The sequence below is a fragment of the Ambystoma mexicanum genome, chromosome 5p, assembly GCF_040938575.1.
Source record: "Ambystoma mexicanum isolate Mex_15411 chromosome 5p, UKY_AmexF1_1, whole genome shotgun sequence".
NCBI lineage: Eukaryota > Metazoa > Chordata > Amphibia > Caudata > Ambystomatidae > Ambystoma > Ambystoma mexicanum.
The window spans coordinates 685,111,749-685,135,236 of NC_090930.1; the positions used below are offsets into that span (position 1 = coordinate 685,111,749).

A 23,488-nucleotide genomic window follows, 5' to 3' on the forward strand; every position below is an offset into this window, starting at 1 on the left:
GAGTGGACCTGGTTGTTGGGTGGGTTTAATTACCAAAACATGTGCACTGTGGAATTGGGGGGCGACAACTATATGCAGTACATGTGTGCAATGCAATGTCCGACACACAAATGGCATGTTTGAGTTGAAGGGCATGACACGCGTCTGTCAAATGGCCAGACGGAGCATGCGCATACCTAATAACATCAAAGCTGGACTGCAACATAAAATGAACAGCTACCAGAATGCATCACATCAAACACCTGTAAAAACACACTGAGCACAACTCACACCGCCTGCAGAACAGACTAATCATTCAAATGCAGCCCACCGCCCCACCTCCATACCACTAGCATACCCCACAGCAGGAAGCCAGTTCGCCTGCCTGTTCCAAGTGCACATACACATATGCATGTGACATGAATGGCAACAAAATAGCTCGACATATGGATGGATGGGTGATATGACCATCATAGGACATGCAAATTAAAACCAGATCAGAACACACATTAGTCTGAGTTGTTGGTGGCATAGTGATAGGGTCATACGGCAAGGTGGGTGTAAATGGGCGATGGAAAAGTGACAGCAAACCATCCATCCACCACGTATAGGGACCAAGCATATTTGCTGCATGGCAATCATTAGCCTGTCATCGCCTTCCCAATCCAATACATTCCTTCAATGCTATACCTCTGTGTATACATCCACATCGATCATTTTGCCTGATTCATAGATGCTTGTCAACCACTCCCATATAGGACATCAGTTACATCAAAATGCAAGTATGACTTCACACATGTACTCAACCCCTAAATAAGAGCAATTTTGTTTTTTGCACGTCAATAAACATTATCACCTGTGACAGCTCTGCCTACCAGGTCTGCGGACCCCGGCAAGGTCTGACCTGTCGGGCACACCAGCTGTGGCAGGCAGATTAGTAATTTTCAGGCCCAGAAACAAGCGACCTGGTAATGCCACTGGCACATTTTCACCTGGACCAACCAAATTTGCAGTTTGACCGTGTCATTCCATTGACATTGATGAATGCAGACAGAAAGACGTCAGATCACTGATTCTACACTTAACTGTCCGTACAATGCAGACACATCAATTTCCATTAACAATGAGCACGGTACCAGGCTCAATATGATTATGCTACGTCTTGTGCAAATCGCATGTAATAAATTGCATTAGTAAGTGAACAATATACAGACTGTAAAAGGGGATCATGTCAAGCGGAACTCCACATTAAATTAGATAATATTCAAAAGACTTAGAATGAATGGCCATGGGCAGGCTGGATCAGATCATCATAGAAAAAACATATTTAAATCGAACACATTTTATTGATAACAAATGCATAAAAACATATTAAATCAACAAAACTAACCCATAATGCATATTGGGTTTACATAGTTAAGAAAAAGCACAAATGAATAAAGTGCTGGTGCATCTCACATATAAGTTCAATATCTAAATAACACACAGAAACAGAACCGGGGGGACAGAACTTAAACCAAGTGAAGGGGATCACTAAGGAGAGGGCCGTCACTTCGCATTTTCACAAATATGTATAAAAAATGCTCAATCAATTATTTCATAGTCCCAAATTATAGAACTGAGCAACCTCATTAGGTAGGGTGTGATTAGTCTCTACAATCAGGTGGACAACTCATGCCCACCCCTAGTGCAAGTCATCCTCATCAGTTATTAGGTACACAGTATACTATTCGCTCTCAAAATATAAAGCCTTTCATTATATGATCCTCTATAACTGGTTGGCATGCTTGTACCCTTCTGGAACATTTGGCTCACTAGCAGCATGTAAGCTGGTACCCCAGGTGCCAGTGGGTGAACTTTGACCATGTCTCCCCACCCAATTAGCCCAACATCTCTCATTGCTCATGTCTTCTGCCATTCAGATTGTCTTTGAACTTGGCCTTGCAAAGTATCCTCGCTCCTGAGAATAAAAGGGAGTATAGGCACACGCTATCTCAAGTTCAGAGCAGCATGCCTACCTTCTATTTCCATCCTTAGCTCACGTGACAGGAGATCATATTTTGGCCTGTTTTGCAGCATTTATTTGTCTTTAATTAACAAACTTGGCACTCATGGCGTTCTTTCCTTGTACCTTAACACCTTGTACATCAGCGTCTCACGGTTACTGTTCTTCGGATAGATAACCAGTTCTTGGCCGTTCCATCCTTTGACACCAGGCCAGACAGCTCTTCCAGGCCCTTCCATGCTTTTAGCTTCATGTTGCTGTGACACAGATTTTCCGATTCTTCCTTCATCGAGTCTGAGCTTACTAAACATGTGACACTGATGTCCAGCTTCTATATAATGGCGGCACTGCCTGCAGTCTATTCACTGTGTATAGTTAACCTTTAAGATTACTTAGTCTACTTGCGTTTGCTGCATCTGTACAGTTATAGAACGGCTTCCATTTTCTGCAGTGCTCTTCACATGTGAAAACTTCATTCTGCATATGAACGTCTACTCAATTCTCTATTTTGCCATCAGATTCCACAAAGTCTATACATCTTCTTCTTTAGACACTCTTCTCAGTGCATCACGCTTGATTCTTGTGACATCACCAGAGATAAATCATATAGGGTTTTCTTAATGGATACCTTTTCTCAAAGGCTCTCTGCGGAATAGGCACAATCACTAGTGTTGTGCATGTTGCAATTTCTGGCTCCCAGCATATAGGAAGTATGGGGGCCTGACTTCCTGCAGAGGCATTCAGCTGCTCCTCTACACTCCCCCCTCTGGTTGATTTATCGACTTCTTCTTCGCCAATGTTCACATCTTGGTATCCTCTCTTGAAGAAGTGCTTCTTTGGAGCCCAGATCTTCATCATTCCCTTCAAGGACCCTGCTGATTTTGCATGTTCATCAGCACTCCCGGTCATCTAGCTGCACTGTCCATTCGGGATACAATAGATCCATCGTCCCACAAACTTGTGTGGTTCTTTGGATACCGGAACTTTGTTCCCTCAGGTGCTACAATGCTGGCCTTTATGCATTCTCTGATGTTTTCATCGGTCAACTCCTTGGGCCCAAATCCTGATTCGACATTGATCATTAACTTCATTCCCACTGCTTTCACACAGAATCCAAACATTATCATCACCAATACTGCTCCAAGAAGCTTAAAGATGTTTGCCATCCACTGTGGAACCCATACTACTAATTTACTTCTAAATTCCCCCTGGCATGCGTTCCTTCCATATAGGGATCTGCCCTGACAGCCCACCCATCCTTGAAGGAGTCATAGGGAGACCCATAGGGTGGGATTGACAAAGCAGACCTCATGCCTAACACCTTGTGCCACCCAGTGAGGCATGAGGCCAGAAGATGGCCTCTGTTGGTTGTCCCTCAGGCAGAATGCCACTTTCATCACTTACCTCATGCCAGGGTATGCACCCCTCTTATCCCTATTTTGAATAATATTAACCTAAACCTACATAACATTACTCCTACTTAACTCCACTATCCCTACACAGTCTTATAACTCTAACAGTAACCTATATAGAGACCTATATATAACCCACTATAATGCCCCCACTAAACATTCTATATACACTATACTATCCTACACTCTAGAAATGCACTTCAATATATTCATCAATATACATACAACAAACAGTGACATATAACAAACATATTACATTATGTAACATAGTGGCGTCTGCTGCAGTCAGCCACCTCTTCTGTGTACCTTTGTGGGTGCCGCCCTTGTGGTGGATTCCACCTGATGACATGGATGATGGGGGGGAGTCTGCCCCCTGTATCATTTGGGGCCTGGCCTCACATTTCCCTCTTCTGGGTGGCCTCGTCCACCACGTGGGACCACCCTGATTCCCCACACATGTCCCCGCCCCTGATGGTGTCTCTAGGCAGCCTCATGCCCAGGTGGGGGCCCACCCATGGTCACCACTGTGCCTGTAAACCTTTGGTTGCTTTGGGGTGGCCTATAGATTCGTGGCCCACTCCCCACACTGGCCGTCTTGCAGCTGTACATTGGAAGTCTTTTGGAAGCCCCTTGGCCTGGGGGGTCACCTCTATGTCACTGCTGCATCCTTGGCCAGTCTTCCATCTTCTGGGAAGCCCCTTAGCCTGGAGGCCGCCCAGTTCACCACTGCACCCTGTGGTGCAATCTTGACACCATGTGGCATCCCCATTGCTATGGGGGCACCTTCTTTCACGACCGCACCTGTAGTGGCTTGACTTTCTGCACAGACCCATCCCTTCTACTTCGCATCCGAGGGACGTAGGGGGCGGACCGTGTAGTATTCACTTGGGCCACAATGACAGAGTGACCCAAGACTTGTCTTCGCCCGAGCAACAATGATGGAGCAGCTCGGTGCTTCTCTTTGGCTGGGCTGCTGCAGCAGCCCCGGGCTTTACTTAGTGGCCCTTCTCTATCTTCATCTCCTGGACAGCCTGGCACTGGGAGGACTTTCTCCACATGCAGCCCAGCTCTGGATTTCCTCCCCACCTCCCCCAAGTTCGTTCTTTCTGCATGTGCTGCAGGTAAATCCTCCACTTCAAGGATACACTCGTGATTTAGCGGAGTGGTAAAAGTGGTGGTAATTCCAATACCACCACTTTCTTGCCACTCTGCCAACCTCGAAATGAAGCCCAATATTTTGTATTGGTGTAGTAGCTCTTAAATATGATCACCCTCATTTTAAAATGGGCTGTGCATTAAATGATGGCATAAAAGCAATTGCCTCTATTAAACACTCCAGCTCGTTCTTATACAGTGATGAGGCAGAGGAGGTGCACAGAGCACAGATAAGATTACCGCAATCTATACCTCATCTGTCTCACCTGTGCATTTCGTGGTACGCCTGCATGAGACTGTTTAGGGAGTACTGCCGTACACAGCCCTTCACAAAGGCTTTAAAAAGTAAGATTACAAATTGAAGTATAGCAAATTCTGTCCTCTAATATTTTACTTGTATGGCCTATTGGTGATTGGCTATATTGTTCAGTATCAAAATATGCATAGCCATTAAGCACACTCTTGAAGATAACATTTGGATTCTATTCATGGCAAATACAATAAAGTGTTAGTTTTACTTTGATGTACATCATTTGGATATCTCCAGATGTAGTATAACAGACATTATCCATGTATACTAATGAATCCCCCCACTATTACTCTAAGCTTTGGTCTTGACTGGCTCCTATACTTCTGGGGAGAAGCCATGAAGTGTGGTAATAACATGCAGCTACTGTACACAACAGCAGACAGCATGGGGAAAACGACCTTGGATGTTATGCTTTTTCCCAAATATAAACGAGGTGCTATCAATGGGTGGCATCACTCGATCCAGGAGTGTGCATTCATGGAGAATACAGTCGGTGTCTTCAAGATGTGTAATTTGTAGCTGATATTTTGCAGCCGCCTTGACCCCGAATGCTACCCCTGGTATCACCGAGTAACTTGTGGATGACATGGGCACCGAGATAGCCTACACATTCTGTATCTAGTGGGGGCGACCAACAGTATATCGTGCTTTGCAGAGCTTTCCTGCAACAAGGATACACAGATCCCTTTTGCATCCGTGATAGAAAATGCACGTGTTTTCCTGGATAAGGGTACTGTAGTGCACACACTGTACAATAGGGTAGTGTAGTGGTCACCGTCTTTTTCGCTCCAGCCCACAGTACAGTACATTGTACAGTTTATACCACATTTCATTTTAATTTTAATAATCGCTGACCAATCACTGAACTATAGCACACAGGGTATTGTTCAGGGTCAGGGTGGACACATAATATTGGCTAAAATTACAAAGCTTGATGGCACCACCTGTTATATAATTGTATTGTCTTCGCAGGACGACGGACTGATGCATGGAATGTAAAATTATACTGCTCTCGTGGTCCCTGTGAAACGGAAATATTAGCTGCCCATTGCGTTCTTGAGAGCCTTTGAAGTGGGAGATTGTTTTGTAGAATTGTACAGTGGAAAGTGTTTGGGCTACGAAAAGGCACCACAGAGCTGCCCACGCTAGGGTGGCGGCATCCATGGACATTTCCAGGGACACTCCCTCGACTACTCAAACATGAGGGAGACAGTATTACCTGTTAATGTGGCATCATTGCACCTCTCCTGCAGCATGAAACCCCTTTTTGAGGCCGCCTTTCTGAGACACCTATACAGCTATTCATTGTGAATTTCATTAGTATTGAAGTTTAATTATGTCAGCTACTGCTCCTACTGATCTTCCTGCAATGGGTCGGCCAATCACTTCAGTGATAAGTGAGAAGCTGAAGGCGCTTTATGCCGCTAAGTACACCATTCGGCAGATCCACCAATAGCTACTAGCTCAAGATCTCTATATAATGCTTTCCTCGATCTACTACCACTCTAGTGGTAAAAGCAGCCCACCCAGAGAAGAGAATGACCCCATCTGGATGAGTAAGTATTGTGATGCAATGGGGAGAGCTGCAGTTCTGCAGTGTATTGTGCAAGATTTGACTTGCCTTTCACTCTAACCTTTTAGATCAGCTCCTTGATCAAGATGAGAAGAGGACAGTTTGACAGCTCAAGGCAGTCCTATGGTAAAAGCACAAAATGAAGCTAACCACAGGAGTAATCTAATGCGCATGTCTGGCAGTGGAATTGGAATGGAAAACAGCCGGTTGAAACCTCCTGGTAATGTAGACTACAACAGGGGCCGCTTATCCATAATGGCCACTGACTCACCACCCATTTTGGACGAGCCACAGCCAGCCCAATGAAAAAACTGAGGGCTCCCTAACTACAGCAAGCAGATGATGGGGCACACCTGGGCTGGCTTTAACTGTCAAAGGGAAACATGGACAGTTTTTGTTCCCCAGCAAGCATGCCTAATGGCCATGAAAGGTCAGGAGCATTTCACTTCCCTAGCCTGGCATGGCCCAAAAGGCTGAGGAACTGCAGGTGTAAATGTGTGTAGAGGGTGCCCCTGTACCTCCCTGCACATTTAGGTCTCCCTGGGAGTCCATTCATGTGCAGGAACCAGTAAGCTCTCCCTACTTCCAGGTTCTTGCTGTGTGCTGCATGGGAGCTAGAGGGCCTTTGCTGCAGGTGGCACCTGGAGTACATACAAACATATATATGTATGTATGTATGCTTGAATCCATACCTGCAAGGATTTGTTTCTTTAAGTATATATGTAAATGAGAGAGTGTATGTTTGTATGCATGTGTGTATGAGAGTGTGTCTGTGTTAAGGAGGTGCGAGTGAATGAGAGCGAAAGGATGTATGGGTGCTGTATTGGTGCATGGGCAAATTAGAATGAGTGAATGAATGCTGTATGAATCAGTGTTTTGAGGAGCAGGCCTCTGATTGAGGAGGGGTTAGAAATGGGGTCCATTCGACCAGCAGCCAGGACATGTTTTATTACTTTGGCATGCCATTTGTCTACTGGGAATTACGGGAAAACCAGCATGATGAGTGTTCTTAAGTGTCCATACTCGCCTACATTGCTGGTGCCATCCTGGACATATATTCTTACCGTTGCATCACGTTTGGTACTGGGCATTAAGGGTAAAGCCAGCATGATAGGTGTTCTTACTTGTTGATACTTACCTACTTTGGTGAGGCCAGTCTGGTCATATATTCTTACTGGGATGGCATTTTGTACTGCGTATAAAGGGTAAAGCCAGCATCATGAGTGTTCTTAGATGGTCGTACTGGCCTTCATTGGTGGATTCAGTCTGAACATATATTCCTACACTAGCAACGCAATTTCTACTGTGCATCAAGGGTAAATCGAGCATGATGAGTGCTCTTAAGTGTCTATACTCACCTACATTGCGGCACCAGTCTTGACAAATATTCTTACTGGGGCATGGCATTTGTGACTGGGCACCAAGGGTAAATCCAGCATGATGAGTGTTCTTACATAGCCATACCGACCTAAATCGGTGGAGTCAGTCTGTGCATGTTTTCCTACTGTGGCATAGCATTTTTTACTGGCATCAAGGGTAAAAACAGCATGATGAGTATTATTGCTTAGCCCTACTATCCTACATTGGTGCAGGCAGTCTTGACATGTTTTCATACTGTGGCATGTCATTATTTTGCTGACATCAAAGCCAGTATGATGAGTGTTCCTATGTGGAAGTACTGTCCTACATTTGTGCAGCCAGTCTGGAAATATTTTCTTACTGTGGCATGAAATGATTTACTGGCAAAGTCAACAAGGGTTTGTTCTTACATAGCAATGCTGCCATTTATTAGCAAAACCAGCATCAACATTTTATTTATTTATTTATTGTGCATTTGTAAGGCGCTTATACATCAACTAAATTGTGTTTCAAAGCGCTGTAGATGGTAAATTGGTGCATTGTATATATTGATGTAGACACCATGGACGCTTATAGGCACAGCCAGCATTTTATACTAGCATATATTGTGGGAAAACACCTCATGAAATGTGTTGGAAAATGCTCCTGTTCACTGTTGGTGAATTGCATCGATTGAATTCGTTCATGTGTTGCTGCACTAAACCAACTGCAAACTGTGTGACTATTTACCAATTTTCTGAGAAAGGTTTGCGTGTACACCCCTCCAGTTAAAGAAAAATGCACCAGCCACCACTAGAGTGCAGCATATGCTAGGATGTGTAGTCGCTGACAGATATGGGCTCACGGTGAGTTTTGTGATCTTGATACATTGCATTGTAATTGGTTATTTATAACACACTTAGTACCCAGAGGTTTCTAAGCACGGACCTGGGGAATGAACCTGTGTTGCTCTGCATCGTCTTTCTTCCAAGGCGAGCGCGTTGCCCCTTAGCTATCCTCCCAAGTCGTTCATGCTTGGACGTGTAGTATTTGGTGGATGAGCACCCTATGACAGGGTCTGGGTCATGACCCTGTCAACGGGGGACTCCACTCAACCTGTGAGTGGCATGAGGCTTGTATAAATTGAAGTCATAACTAGTATTGTCCCAGGCATGTGAAGTGGGATTTAAGGGGGGGTCCTTAGTCCCTGAAAAATCCCCATGTGTACCACAAATGTTACAGATGGTACCACTCTTTGCCTCTCAATGCCTCCCCATACATGTTCTGCCCAATGTTCTCTCTTTTTTGTCACAGAACCGCAACTTCTAGTTTCCGCATGGAAGCAGCCACAAAAGCCTGGACTGGAGTCAAACACCAAAAAACTGAAGAGACAACAATGTGTGCAGACTGTGAGCTGGCACAACAACCCAACATATAAAACACATCCAAACTCATCAAAGCAACTAAAATGAACTTCCAGACCCACTGCACAACTGAGAAACAACAGGGAAACCAACTGAGACGGTTGCTTAAACCATGCAGGGAAAAGAGGGAGGGGTTTACAGGTGTATTTTAAGCCTCTCACCTTGGTACTGGGGGAAAGACTGGCCCCGAATGGTGCAGTGTCAAGTGAGCATTGCAGCCATTAAAATGGGAGAAAGCCACTGAGGCACAAACCTCTCAGTATCAAAGCAGACAGCGGGAGAGACAGAGTGTGGGTTGTACAGGTGAGGTCACAGGAGGCGCTGAAGGTGGACTGAGAGACCACACGGAAGACGGAGGAGAATGGAGTGTTAGAGACTTAGTGGCAAAGGTGAGCAAAGGTGAGGTATTTGTTAGAGAGGGTGAAACCAGTTGCTTGTAGTGTAGTGCATGAAGTGGGGTTGTGGGCATACAGAGGATATGTGAAAGAGGGAAGGGTGGAGTAAAAGATAGGAGTAGTGTAGTGGACAGTATTAATTAGGGTGCGAGGGTGTGAGTGTTAAGGGACAGGGGTGTAGAAGTGGAGTGCAAGGAGAAGGGTGTAGGTGACAAGTGGGGAGGGGCAGAGAATAATGAGTGTGAGTGTAGTGGAAGGGTGTGTAGGGCACCATAGCCCTGAAGTTTGGTTAAAAGAGGAAGGAGTAGTGCAACAGAGAGTTTAGTAGAGAGAAGAAAAGCAGAAGTAGTATGAAGGAAGATGTGGTGGTAGTAGTAAGATGGACAGAGCAGTAACATCAAAGGGTAGAAATGAGGACTAGAAGTAGGGTAGTCAATGGAAGGAAGTGTGGTGAGGGGATAGAAGTACTGAGTGTATTAGTAGAGCTAGTGCAGGGAGAGTAGTAGTAATAGTACAAAAGAGGGAGAGTCGTAGAGGTGCAGAGAATATAGAGTACTAGTAGAGTGGATAGGGGAGAGTAGTAGGAAGGAAGGCAGTGACAAGGTAGAGCAGAGGTAAGTGGAAGGAGAGAGAGAGAGTAACAGCATAGAGACAGAGGAAATGGACATGGGGAGGATTAAAGGTGAGTGCAGTTGGATGGAGGAGGAGGAGAGTAGAGGGAAGAAGGAGAATAGTAAGGGCATAGAGGGCTGGAAGATTGAATGACATAAACATCCGCCATCCTACTAGAAATACCCAACGACAGTGTAGGCCTGTTACGAAGTGCCTGGCTGAGTTAGTGAGCCTGCTTTTAGGGAGAACACGATCGGCCCAAGGTAGAGACTAGGTAATCAGTGTTACCGGGCAGTAGCACTAACCTGGAGTAACAGATGCCTAGACTAGGGAGGGACTCCCACAGGTTGTGAATGAGAGAGGGACGACCTAAGTGCCAATGGCCAGGCCACTTTTTCAGTCGGTGCCGTTGATCCAACCATTGCCTGTCTCTCAAAAATGTGTATTATTGGTTAGAAAATGAATCTATTACTGTATTTGCAATGAAACCCTTGAAACTTCCCCAAAGACTATGTGGATTAATCAGACAATATGTGACAGCCCACAGTGAGTTTCATGCTCTTGACGCAGTGCAAGCTGGGATATGTGTTGATGGTGTCTGGTTCAGGGCACGGAGAGAGAGTGTGGTGTATGCCAGCTATACAAGCACAGTGAGTTTTTGTGCACTAAAGATCAGGAATACACATAGATGTAGCCTCTGCCAGACACACACACGTTTTGCCCTCTTAATGCAGTGTGTGCTGGGCCATGTATTCACTGCCAGATATATGCCGCCAGTGAGTTTTGTGCTCTTAATGCAGTCCATGCTTGGATATTTGGTCTCTGTCAGATATGTCTTGGGAGGATAGCTCAGTGGCAACGTGCTCGCCTTGGAAGCAAGACGACATGGAGGAACACAGGTTTGATCCCCGGGTCCGTGCTTAGAAACGTTTGAGTATTAAGCGTGTTATAAATAACCAATCATTTCATTTCATATACCCACAGTGGGGTTTGTGCTTTTAACACAATGCATGATGTGACATTAGTCTCTGGCAGGAATATGCCCACTGTGAGTTTTGTGCTCTTAACACTATGCATCCTAGGATGTGTAGTCATTGCCAGGTATGTGCCAACAGTGAGTTTCATGTACTTATTGCATGGTGAGGGTAGTCATCCTAAGAAGAAAAGGCAGACTTGTTATCAGTGCCATCAAAGTTGACCCTTTTGTACCACTGCTGGTACTGCTCAGAGGTCACCAAGAACAGCATTTGTGCCATGTCGCCTGGGAAGAGACTGCACTTCTCAATAAATGCTTGCTCATCTGCAGCTGAAATCGTTTTCAGTAGGAAGTTTGGCAACTCAGGAATAACACACTGCTTCTGTTGAGTCATGTATTGGTCTTTAAAAAGATATGACATGGGAGTTGAAGATAGGGTGGCATGATAGTGTGTGACCTCGGTGTGGGGAGTGGTGTGTAACAATTGTGGGGTGCTGTGGTGTGCAAGGCTGTGCCGTGTTCTGTTGAGAATGGGAGCAAAGAGGAGGTCTTAAAGGTGGGGTCAGGTTTACAGTCAACAGCATCCCCATAATACTCCTAGTCTTCATTCAGCTGTACGGTTGTTGCGCGCCCACCCCATGCTCTCCACCAGTGCTTTAAGTGGGGTAAGAAATTGAGGGGGGGCCCTCGTTTGGAGGCGTGGCCTCCATTGTGGGCGTGGCCTAAACGTGCACAAATCATAGTAAGGTGCGCAAACAAATATATAAATGTATTTGAGCATTTATATATTGTTTGCGTACTACTATGGTTTGTGTATTTTTCAAGCCTTCTTTTATATTTATAGCAATGTTACATATTTCTATGTTTATAAAAGGTGGCTTGAAAGTACACACACCATAGTAAGTTATGCACACTTGTGTGCTTTCCTTACTATGGTTTGTGTACTATTCAAGCTGCCTTTTATAAACATAGACATTTGTAACATATGTCTATGTTTATAAAAGACGGCTTGAAACGTAGGCATCTTTTATAAAGCGTTGAGGACGGACAAAACCCAAGGTGGCTTTGTCCGTCCACAAAGCTTTATAAAAGTTGCTTTGAATTGTGTACGATTCAAGCCGTCTGTTATAAACATAGAAATATTTCTACGTGTATAAAAGATGGCTTAAACGTACACAGTTGAAGGCATCTTTTATAAAGCCTTGCCAAAGGAGAAAGGCTCAGTGATCTCTGCTCAGAGCACTGACCCCGAGGCGTCTTTCACTATCTGCGAACCCGCAGGCTCCGTGATCTAATCTACATATTAGATCATGGAGCCCGCGGGTTCGCTGAGGGTCAGTGACCTGGCGAGGGGAAACTAAGGGACTGTAGCTTCCTCTGATGGCCCCTCAGATGAGCGTTGCTGTGACTGGCCGGCACTTCTGTCAGCTTGCCTGACGTTAAACTGGCGGGCGCATCTCCCGTTGCGACTGCAGCCGCAGCGGGATAATGCGTCCTGCCATGGCGTGGTGGGGCTGGGGGGCCCCGGCAGGGCCCCGGCTCAGCCTCACTTTTTGGAGAATGCCGGGGCCCGGCCCCGGCAGGCCCCGGCCCACTTAAAGCACTGCTCTCCACTATGATATCTAAATGGTTCTGCACCTTGACATCTCAGAACTCAGACCATCCTTCTGAACCCTTCCAACTTTGAAGCCAGTGGCCACGTGTTTCGGGGCTGTGCATGCAGGTAACCAATGCGGCAAAGGCAGGGCTTTAGTCCATTTCTATGTTCTGAAAGAAACTAAAGATATGGAGAATGTAAGACTAATGTACAGTGCAAGGAGATATTTCAGAGAAACTACATACTGTAAATACAATAGCCATAGAGTAGATGTCATGACCTGTATTGCGATAACATTTATCCAGTTTCAACTAAATCCATTATTCACAAAACTGACAACCCTCCGGCCACTACCAATTGTAGCAATGTCATAAGCCTCTTTTCAAACAGAATGTATTCCACTGCTATCAGTCATCTTTATTGGTCCACACTATTTCTGCACTCTTCTTTGCTTTGAACATACTTTCAAATTGAGAGTTTACTCATCGCTTTGTATCACTTCATGTGCATCACCATCAATTCTAACATTTCTCTCTTTACTCCACCTTTGACCATACCCCAACATCAAAACTGGTTCGAAGTATAAAAAAATACAGCAATGTATTGTACCTTTAGCAGAACCCCCCCATGTGGATATTTGACACACCATGCTCCAGAGCTTGCCCTCCATCTTTATTCAGCATCTGGGCACTCTCCCATTGCATTTTGCTGTATGGGGGAACTTGAGGCATTCTAGAAGACAGATATGATGTAATAAGACGCATTGTACAGCAAACTACAGCAAGTCATGCAGCCTCCGGTACCAGGGATGTCATTATGGGAGGGCAAAAAGTGCATGTGCCCGGGATCCCCCACTGTGATGGGGGAGGCAACAGAGCTCCCGGATCCAAAGAAGTATACACCAATCTTTTAATAAACATAACACATAATGCTATTGTGTAGTGTGCAGCTCAGTCGGCTGCCTGGTTGTTGTAGACAAGTGCATTGTGTTAAAATATTTTGTTGATTATAATTATCCTTCAGTAGGTCGGTATCCCTTATTTAAATCCCCCTGATATAAAACCTGCCGCACAATTCTGGGACAAGAAACAGGCTGTATATATAGTTATAGCATGAATTTATGCAAACAAAATCGAATCACAGGTGTGTGATGAATTTGATAATGTCATTGCTCCTTACCTGGAGGTAACCTCTCTTCATGTGGCCAAGGGACGGCAGCCACTACCTTATCCTGACCCCGTGGGTGGCTATTTGCGGGAGGATCTCATGGGGGGAGGTGAACATCGGGGGGGAGTGAGGTATTATCGGGTGAGACATGGTCGCCCAATTTCCTTTTTAAAGATATCCCCTCCATTCCACATGCTTTGATGGCATATTGTAATTCCCCACAGCAACCCACAAAGCATCTTGACAATATACTTCAATATTCTGAAAACAACCTACTGACAAAAGGGGACGACCAGAATGAAGATTACTCAACTGAAGCAAAACGAGCAGTCTGGTAGTGGAGAAATCCGATTGGCTCTGAGCATCTCCCTTTCTCTGCGGGAGGTCAAAAATCGAACAGCTGAGCAACACAGTGAAATCCAACTGGCAGGTAAACCAAGCTGTCAGGAGGATGGACGAGCATGGAGGCATGAGATAATTGTGGTGGAAAAGGAGAAAGCAAGTCAAGCTGAACAGCAGAGCAGAGAGCAGGCAAGGCGCCGTCAGTGTTGGTGGTGCACACAGGACCAGAAATGCCAACGAGAGATGCAAACCAGAGTGGAAGCTTCGTGCCAGCAAGGGAAGCTGGGATGATATGCCGAACGCCATCCGCCGCAGAGTTGAGCCATCCAAATTGAAGAGAGAGAGCAGACGGGGTTGGAGAAGTTACAGAAGCTGTTCAATCAAAGGCTGGGACACTGGATGGGCATGGGAGAAGGCACTGCTAAGAACAAGTGGGAGGCAAATCCTTACGGCTTGCTACGTGGCTAATCTTCATAGTCGCAATACTTGGGGAAGAAAGAAAAAACAAGAACCCCCAATGGAAAGGGGAAATTGCGGAAGGTAAATACCCCCTTTGGTCCCGAAGCTGTTGACTGTTGTGTTGAAAGTCCTGGCAGGAGAGTACACCAGGTGGACAGCGACCCTGGGACTCTCACCCATAAAGTTCAAATTGAAAGTCCTGGCAGGAGAGTATAACAGGCAAGCTAGAGAATTGAAGCCAAACAGAAAGGAAGAACAATACTCCTTCTTGAAAAGAACTGTACAACAAACCGGGTACGGGAGTATACCACGTGTTGTGTCAGTCTGGAACCCTCACCCAAGTTTTGGCATTCTAAAGAGGGAATCCAAATGAAGGTGCATGCCCTTAGGATTTTGAACTGCATTTCATGAGGAGAAAACCTGAGGAAGGGAGTCATTTCACGGGAGTGAGTTGCAACACCAACAGGAGGGTGTTATCCTCTTAGGCTACAGGAACTTGGTTATTCTTTTTGAACTTTTTTACTTTGGTGAAGAGAAACCTGGGGAAGGGAGCCATCCCTTGGAACTGTGAACACTATACATTGGAGATTTCTGTTCAATTGTCATCTTCTGTTGAGCTTAAACATTTGTGCACAAGCCAAAGACATTAACCTTAGCACATTACAGTTATTTTTATTTTTAGTGTGAGAGGGCAAGGATAGGATTTCGGACGCAGGACATTTTTGCTTTGGACCTCTTGACAATGGAAAGAACCTTAGTTTTTGATTAAGGTAGGGAAATACCTCCTATATTCGGGACTCCTAATTATTATTTCAATAAAAGTTTGTATCCTTAAACATGAGTCCTCTAATGTCACCACAATAAAAAAAAAAACATTTGTAGTTTATTTACAACAATAAGAGTTGGCTTGCCTGTGAAAATCTCCATAGGGTAGAGTATACAAATCCAGTCACTTTATATATCAAATGATTATATTTCCAAATATTTCTAATCCTAAGTAACACAATGCCACATTTGCCGCTTATCAGTCAGTGTATTAAAATCTCTTTAATTAACCACAATTCAATTCAATATTTATTAAATGACCATTTTAAAATATTACATTTTTTCATGTATTGTATAGTGCTTGCACCTGGGGTGCTCCAGTCTGTGACTTTGGCTCAGAGAAAGCGCTTTTAGTGTTCACATCTCACTTGTTGCACAAAGGTCGGACATTGATGGGTTGTCTCCACTGTGATGTATGTAACTATGTATTGGACTGAACAGCAAAAATGAACCATATATTTTGCACCTGAGCAGAGCCTGGCCACTAGTATGGATAATCTGCATTCAACTTAACACTTGGATGAAAGTGTCTACATCATATAAGTGCACAATACACTATTGTGGTGCCCATGATTGGGGACACTGTTGCAGTTATTACTGTCGGGTGGGTTGATGAGCTGCTAGAGTGCAGATTAACACATCAAATTCCACTGAATGAGCCTTCAGTACTGTGATGTATTTCCATCTGGCAGGGGTGTGAAAGCCCTGACTTTTTATTTTTTAAATGAAATAATAAAATGATGCAGATAATTCCATCTCTGAAAGGGTAATCTTCTGATTAGCTTCCCCTTTCATAAACTCCTTGCCAAAAGCATAGTGTGGATTTGTGTGTTGTTCCATCAGTATACTGATTTGAAGTGCCTGCTCTACCAGTGGTAAAGAGCAGGTTCAGAGGTCACAGGAGCCCACTTGACAGCTGCAGTGACAGTCAAGTCTCTGCAGCGCAGGGGCTGCATTTAAGATGAACACATTTGTACTTAAACTATGATGAATATAAATAATCCATGATAGTGGCAGGGCAAACTCTAAAATAAAGCTATGCCTGAGTTGAGGCATGGTGCATGGCACTATTTATAATCACTGCAGCCACATTCAATTTGATATCACAAATGTGTCAGCCCTGTGGGTCCAGTTCATCTGTGGAAGAGCTGTGTGTATGTACTCCAGACAATGCTCCCCCTGCCCACTGGCATGACAATAGCCTTTTTACTTTGCAAGGCAGGTAACACCATTTCCCCAGAAACAGCCACTCCACAGGAAGCTGGCCTGGGAACAGGAATCAAAGGGCACACCCATTCACCAAGGGCTAGGCTTTCACACCATGGTGCTGCATTTCTAAAGGCCTTTGATTCTAAGGAGAAGGGAAGAAAGACGGGGTTAGTGTAGCCAGAGGGAGATCTGTACATGGTTGGGAAACATCTGCCATTCTGTTTCTCTCTGCCTCTCTACTTCTTTCCTTTCCCCTCCACTCCCTGTAGCACAAATCACTTTGGGTGTGATGTCAGAAGAGCAAAGTCTACTCCTTTCAAGAGCATGGATTGGAACCCTAAAGCAGGCTTGCTTTAGTTCAATCACCAGTGGCCTCACACCACTTCTATGAACCATCCTTTGGACTCCAATCCTGAAAGAGGTTTTTGTTGGACCCCGATGGTAGGACAGCCATTTCCAGAGTCCTCCAGTTGTGAGATGAAGGCAAGTGTTCCAAGGCAGAGGTGAGCTCTGTCCACTGACTATCCCCAGGGACCATTGGAGGGGACCACTGCTGCTGGACCAAGACCTTATCTCTGCCAGCCACCCTGTTGTCTGGGACCCCACTGTATTGCAGGACCCCTGAAGGTGTGTGCCAGCCCCCCCTGTGTTTGGGAGTCTGAGAAAGGACTAAACTTGGCCATTGAGACCCTGGAGTGGGGCACGCAACACCTGGAATCCAGAACAGCAGAGACCCCTTTTTGTCGACATCAACCCACTGTGAGCCATGACTCAAGCATTTTCAACACCATGCAAACTATCAGGATCCTTCTACGATGCCTTTGGCATCCATTGTTCTTCAAACCGTTGTCGCCTGTTCATTGCCACACCATGATCGCAGAAGCATTGCCTTGTAGCGATCCAATGACGCTCTGCTACCTTGCATTGCTTGAGTCTCTGTCAGAAGCCCTAGCCTTGTCCTAGCTGCTCCTTTATGTTGATCGACGCGACCCTGGTGCCCCCCGAACTGCAACCTCAGAGTCCCACATAGAAACTACTCGCCTGCACATCCTGGCCCCAACTCTACCACCATTGATCCATAGCCACGGAATTGAACCTGGTAACTGCCTGATACGCACAGCTCAAGTAAACTATTCAAGACCGCAGCTGCCTCCCATTCAACCCTCGACACCAGCTTGCTGCTGGACCCCAAACACTGCTGTCTTATTGAACCAAAGAGGACCGATATCAATGCTGAGAAGCCTGGTTCAATGGAGTTGAAACGCCAAAACCTTTGCAAAGGTATTATCGACTGGTATCTGCCCCCCCACCCCATCTTTGGGCCCTAAAGACTGGCTAGGTCATTTTAATTCCTTTTTGCAAGCTCAGAACATATCCTTTAAACATTGTTGTCTTTTATTGCCTTTTCTCCCCCTGTATCATTAACCAGAGTGCTGCATCTTTTCTATTGTTGCATATTCTGTGTTCTTTCTACAGGGGTGGGTTTTTACAGTGTCTTCTAGTTAGTTATTATTCTTTTTGATTAAAGTATATATTAGAACCTTGATTGGGTATTCCTTTATTTTGGACTGTTATACTTTGCTGTTTGGGTTTCTACTGAACCACGCTTGCAACCCTCTTGATAGTTTAGCCTTGCTTCGGCCCACGTTACCACAAAAGGCAAAGAAGGTATATCTCTTGACTTAGCCATCACAAGTACGGTACAGTTGCCGGATGTCTGTTTTTGTTATGCACACTGGTGTGTGGTGGGACTCAGAGGCCCATTATTCTTGTCTGAGATAGAGAAGTGTCAGTGAAGGAGTGTGAGGATTATGTAAGGACTTTGCAATTGAAACCCCCATCCAGTAGTCATAAAAGGAGAACACTGCTGCACGATTTCTCCCAATCATACTGTAGGTATTTGGTGCCCTTGTGCAAATGCTGTTGTATTCTATTTCTGACTGTATTTTATTTTTTTGCACGTGGCAACACTTCAGCTACCAATAGGATCCACTACTATAATTCTTTCAGCTGATGGTGGAAACCCAACTTCCCCAGATGCTAGTCTCACTGTATTAACCAATAGTTCTATCGGACCATACTTAACATCATCTGTTGCAGTACACAGTACAGTGTCATTAAGTGGGCAGTGGCTACCATAGCACTGTCTTACATTCTGTAATATGCCTGTAAAAAATAAATAATGCAATACCTAAATAATCTCTTGCATTCAATTTCTATCTTGAAATATGTTTAATTGATATTATGCCATTTTCTTTAATGTATTTATACTTGTTATGAGAACACTTGGTCACAGGGCCTGTCTCACGATTTATAAAATTACAAAAAGAAAGAAAGAAATCACTCCCACAACAAGTGCTCTTATCTTACCCAAACCATGTTTTAGCTTGGTACACCTTGGCAAGAGTGAAATGCTTCACTAAGGTCAGGTGTGAGCTGGGAAAGATGGGGGTTGGGCATTGGAAGGCTGGCGGGATTGTTGAGGAGGTTACATTGAATGTGTGTGGGGGAAAGGGGTGCAGGGTCAGATACATGGCCAATACAGTGGAACAATTTTGCAAACCCTCATATTTCTCTGTGCTACATTTACTGTACAATAGTTGGGTTTTTGGAATGGTTTACAGAGGTGTGGAGTATGCATTGCAGTATGCATTAAAATATCAGTGAAGAAGTGGGCATTACCACAACACAGCACAGTTGCTTTACAGTAAACTGCCCAAAAGAAATACTGTTCAGTAAGCTCAATATATAGTGTGCATTATCTCCCCTCTTTTATGGGGACCACTCCAACCTTGCCAAATCCTGGCCCCAAAACAGAAGTACCTATGTTTTTTTTTAAATTTATTTATTAGTTTATTTATTTATTTATTTATTGTATACGGTTTAACAAAATCTTGACAAAAATGTAAACAAATTTAAGATTCAGAAGTATTAGTCAATTACTACAGACCGCTTCCAAAGAACATTGTTGCCAAACACAATATTAAGCTAAAAGTTCTTTACATTCAATTCTTTTTGTCTTCCTACTCAAACCGCCATTGAAACCCTTTAAGAATAAGGCAACAGAAATAGTAAACAGGCCTTCCTGGACAACCCTGCATTCTTTTGTAGTTGTACTAGAGTGAATGTCAAAGTTGTTTCATGTCCAGGGATAATTCTGTTCCAAAAAAATTCAGAGATCAACCCCTCTTCATTCCTTACATATTTCCTAAAGTGGGTCAATCGTAGACTCCAGGTTCCTTCGCATACCATTAATATGTGTCTCAATGTTTGATTTGAAGGGGTCGCGCAAACCTGACACAGTTTCTGCGCCGCTCCTTCTTGGTTATGTTTGGCCAGAACCTCTCCCGTTGGCAGAAGATTCAACCTTGTTCTAAGGAAATTGGTTCTCTCCTGTCTATACGGAAATTTTCTCAGATATCTCGAGATGGACCCCAGTTTTTTATCAACCAATTGAAAAGAATTTAGCGATGTCGCCTTCCTTACTTTTGCAATTGTGTCTATCCAGTCGCTGAGTTCTCCAGCTGTTTTTAGTTTCTCAGGAATATTAATCAGGATCTCCATATGTAAGTTTATCTTACCTAAGAATTCCTTAGCTCTCTGTTCCACATTACCCAGGAGCTGAGATCTCAAAGATTCAAGATGGACTTTGAGTCACCATACAGTGTGTTGTGCTTTGCAGTGATTAACTGCCGGTAGAGTGAAATCAACTTCCAGTTTGCAAGTGATGCCAGTGAATTCAGACCCAACTCAAATCTGAAGCTCCTGACTGGAGTGCTCATTGGGAGGCCGAAGACTTTTTTCAATATGAACGCCTCCATTTTGTCCCAGTTTATATTCCAGCTCAGGGCTTTAGCCTCTAGACCGTAGAGAATTACAGGAGTCACCTTTGCCGAATAGAATTTAATCAAAGGCATGATCGAGAACTTGCAGTACTTGTTAAAAAGCTTTTTCATCTGGGGGATGAGTTGTAAAGCTTTCCTCTCCACATCTAGTTCTACCTTGTAGATTGTGGGAGAGGTGTGTATACTATACCCCAGATATTTCAGTTCTTCCACCCCAGGAATGATGTGAGTGTCTATATCCCAATTTAAGTATGGTATCTTCTTCTGAGGGTGCTTAAAAATGAGTATCCTAGATTTCAGTGGGTTGATTGGCAGACCATTTTCTAGGGCATATTCCCCCAGCCTTGTTAACAAGCGCTGCAGACCTATTGCTGTTTTGTCCAGCAAAACAATATCATCTGCGTAGACCAGCCAATGGATCCTCCTTCCGTTCAGCACCGGGCTGGCCAACGTAGATGACTCTGAAAAAATTCCCAGGTCAGCCAGGTATAAGTTAAAAAAAGGGTGCTTCCGGGCAACCCTCTCTGACTTCTCTCTCAGTTTTAATTGGATCCGAAAGGTGTCCTTGGTTATCTAGACAAACTCTCATTGAGGTGTCCTTGTGGAGTTCAATCAGCATTGCAAGTAGCCCCTCCGAAATCCCCCAGCTCCTCAGTTTTTTTCTAAAGATGTTCTCTGTCGACCTGGTCAAAGGCCTTTGATAGGTCTACCCAGGCCCCATAAAGTGAGGATTCATTCTTCACCATTGTGTTTTCACTGATAAGGTTTAAGACCGGGCCATTCAAACTATTGGAATGACTCCCTCTAAAACCTGCATTAGGAGATCCCTACTACGATACAGCCTGCTGAGATCGAGTAGAAAAACTAATTGATCTGGGCCATCCAAATTATGAGGTGCTTGCCCAATTGATTGGCAAGCAGCAATCTCAAATCATTCCTCCCAAATCTATTCTAGGGAACAAGTCCTCCATAATTCAAAGCTGCTGCCTGAATGTCTATGTGCTTGAATTGACACATATGTCACACTTTCCTCTTATTTGCACCAACCCTGGGAAGGAACAGGTGCTCGGGCACCATTCAGTGGCAAAGAGCATCAGAAAAGGAGAAAAGGAGAAAGAGCATCAGAAAAGTTGTTTAAGACCAGTGTCAGAGATAGATTGGGGCCAACGCATTGCAGAAAGAGGTGCTTTTTGCTGCTTTTTTAGCCGATATAAACAGCAAGATTTTAAGAACTCGATAATATGAACGGTCTGTCTCACAGGAAAACTATTGTTATTGGGCAACTAAGGTTTTCTTATGTGTGTTAACCATTTAATTGGCAGCATTACAATTTCAGGCTTAAACGCATATTGTTTGTACAGCTGTTTAATGTTATAATTTGTTATGGATTGTAAACATGCACAATGGATGTAACAGATGGTGTTTACATCATTGTAATATTTTGCAAACAGAACTCACATTCATCAAAATGTTTTACGAAACACCACATTTTTTCTAATTGTCGCAACAGTGTTGTACACAATTGTAAATCCTTGATTTTGCAATTGTTTGCAAATTCTGGAAAATTAGTAAACTATAATGTCACAAGTATACGTGCAGTACTTTTTTTTAAGTTTGTCCCATCTTGGATGGGACTTAAATGCATCTAAATGTTTGAATCCCTTAATCTGAAATGTATACATATGTGCATTTAAAGCAGAAAAGCCAAGCATGCTGACAGGTGTTTTGTTTTTTTAGTACTCAGAATGTCGACCCTAACACAGTGGATAGACCTGTTGAAGATATAGGTTTGGTGGAGATTATAGCAATGAAGAAAATGGTAAGTGAAACAGCATTACTACCAATGCAGTAGACCATTAATGCTTTAGAACTCTGTGTCTTGATAGCATGTACAAGAACAGCTTTTGGTTGGGTTAAGCTTGAAAGTACAGCTGCCATGCTGGTAGCTTACAGGATATTGTTTGCCTATTGCCTTTTAGCATCCCTACATCAACCCTTGGACTCCCCAACAAGATACTAATTTCACAATCTCAGTAGAACTCAATGTTGGTTTTGAAGACATGCAGTTTCTCATCTTCCTGGACCAGGTGCATAGACAAAGTATCGATTCGAATTTCTTCAGCTGTGCGCATTATTTATTTTATTGTATTTTATTATTTAAATCTTGGACCTAGCTCGAGAGCAGCAGAGCGCTGTACATGTTGCGGGTAGCCAGCATTTGGCCCGGCATCTTTAAACAGAAGTGCAGTACTGTGAGTTGTGCTCTGTGGGTTCATTGGGATTAGTCCTTGGTCAGAGGTAGTTGAAAAAGCCACGGCTTGAGAGAATTGGAAAATTGCGGGGGAATTCCAAGCCGATACAAGGATCGAATTCCAGAGTGTGGATGTGTGTCAATAGAAGGATTTCTTGTGGGACCTCTCTTTGCAGACTAGTTGTGATTTGAGCTGGTAGATAGATTTGCTGCGTGTGCCACCAGATATGAGAGCTAAGCCACTAGGTACACTGGTGTGCTACTCATGACTGCTCTGTAGATGAAACATGGAGTCTTGAATTGTATCCTGGCCTGGAGAACAATACAATGTTGTTTGCATCGGTCGGGGGGGATTCTGTCAAATATCTGTACACCCATTACAGGATGTGCTGCAGCGTAGTGGATTGCTTTTGGGGGAGCCAAGTGAACAACTCAGAGCTCTGTCTGGAGGACATTTCTCATGTTGATATGCATGACCACAAGGGCCTGTGAAGTATGGGGCAGGAGTACTGCAGCGGGATGAAAGGTTGTATTTTTACAAAGGCTGGTGATTTGGAGCAAGGCTGTTTGGGCATTCTTGGCTATGTGCTTCTGGAAGGACAGGCTGTTGCCAA

General features: G+C 44.2%; 1 protein-coding gene across 4 annotated transcripts in view; it reads left to right on the forward strand.

Moving 5' to 3' along the window:
* The window catches only part of LOC138481133 (mitochondrial fission factor-like), a 417,374-nt gene that overhangs the window by 314,763 nt on the left and 79,123 nt on the right, over positions 1–23,488 (forward strand). For all 4 annotated transcript variants that reach the window (XM_069613052.1, XM_069613055.1, XM_069613056.1 and 1 more), the window contains one exon: positions 22,361–22,442. In XM_069613052.1, the coding sequence (XP_069469153.1) occupies positions 22,361–22,442 (82 nt within the window). The remainder of the gene's footprint in view (positions 1–22,360; positions 22,443–23,488) is intronic.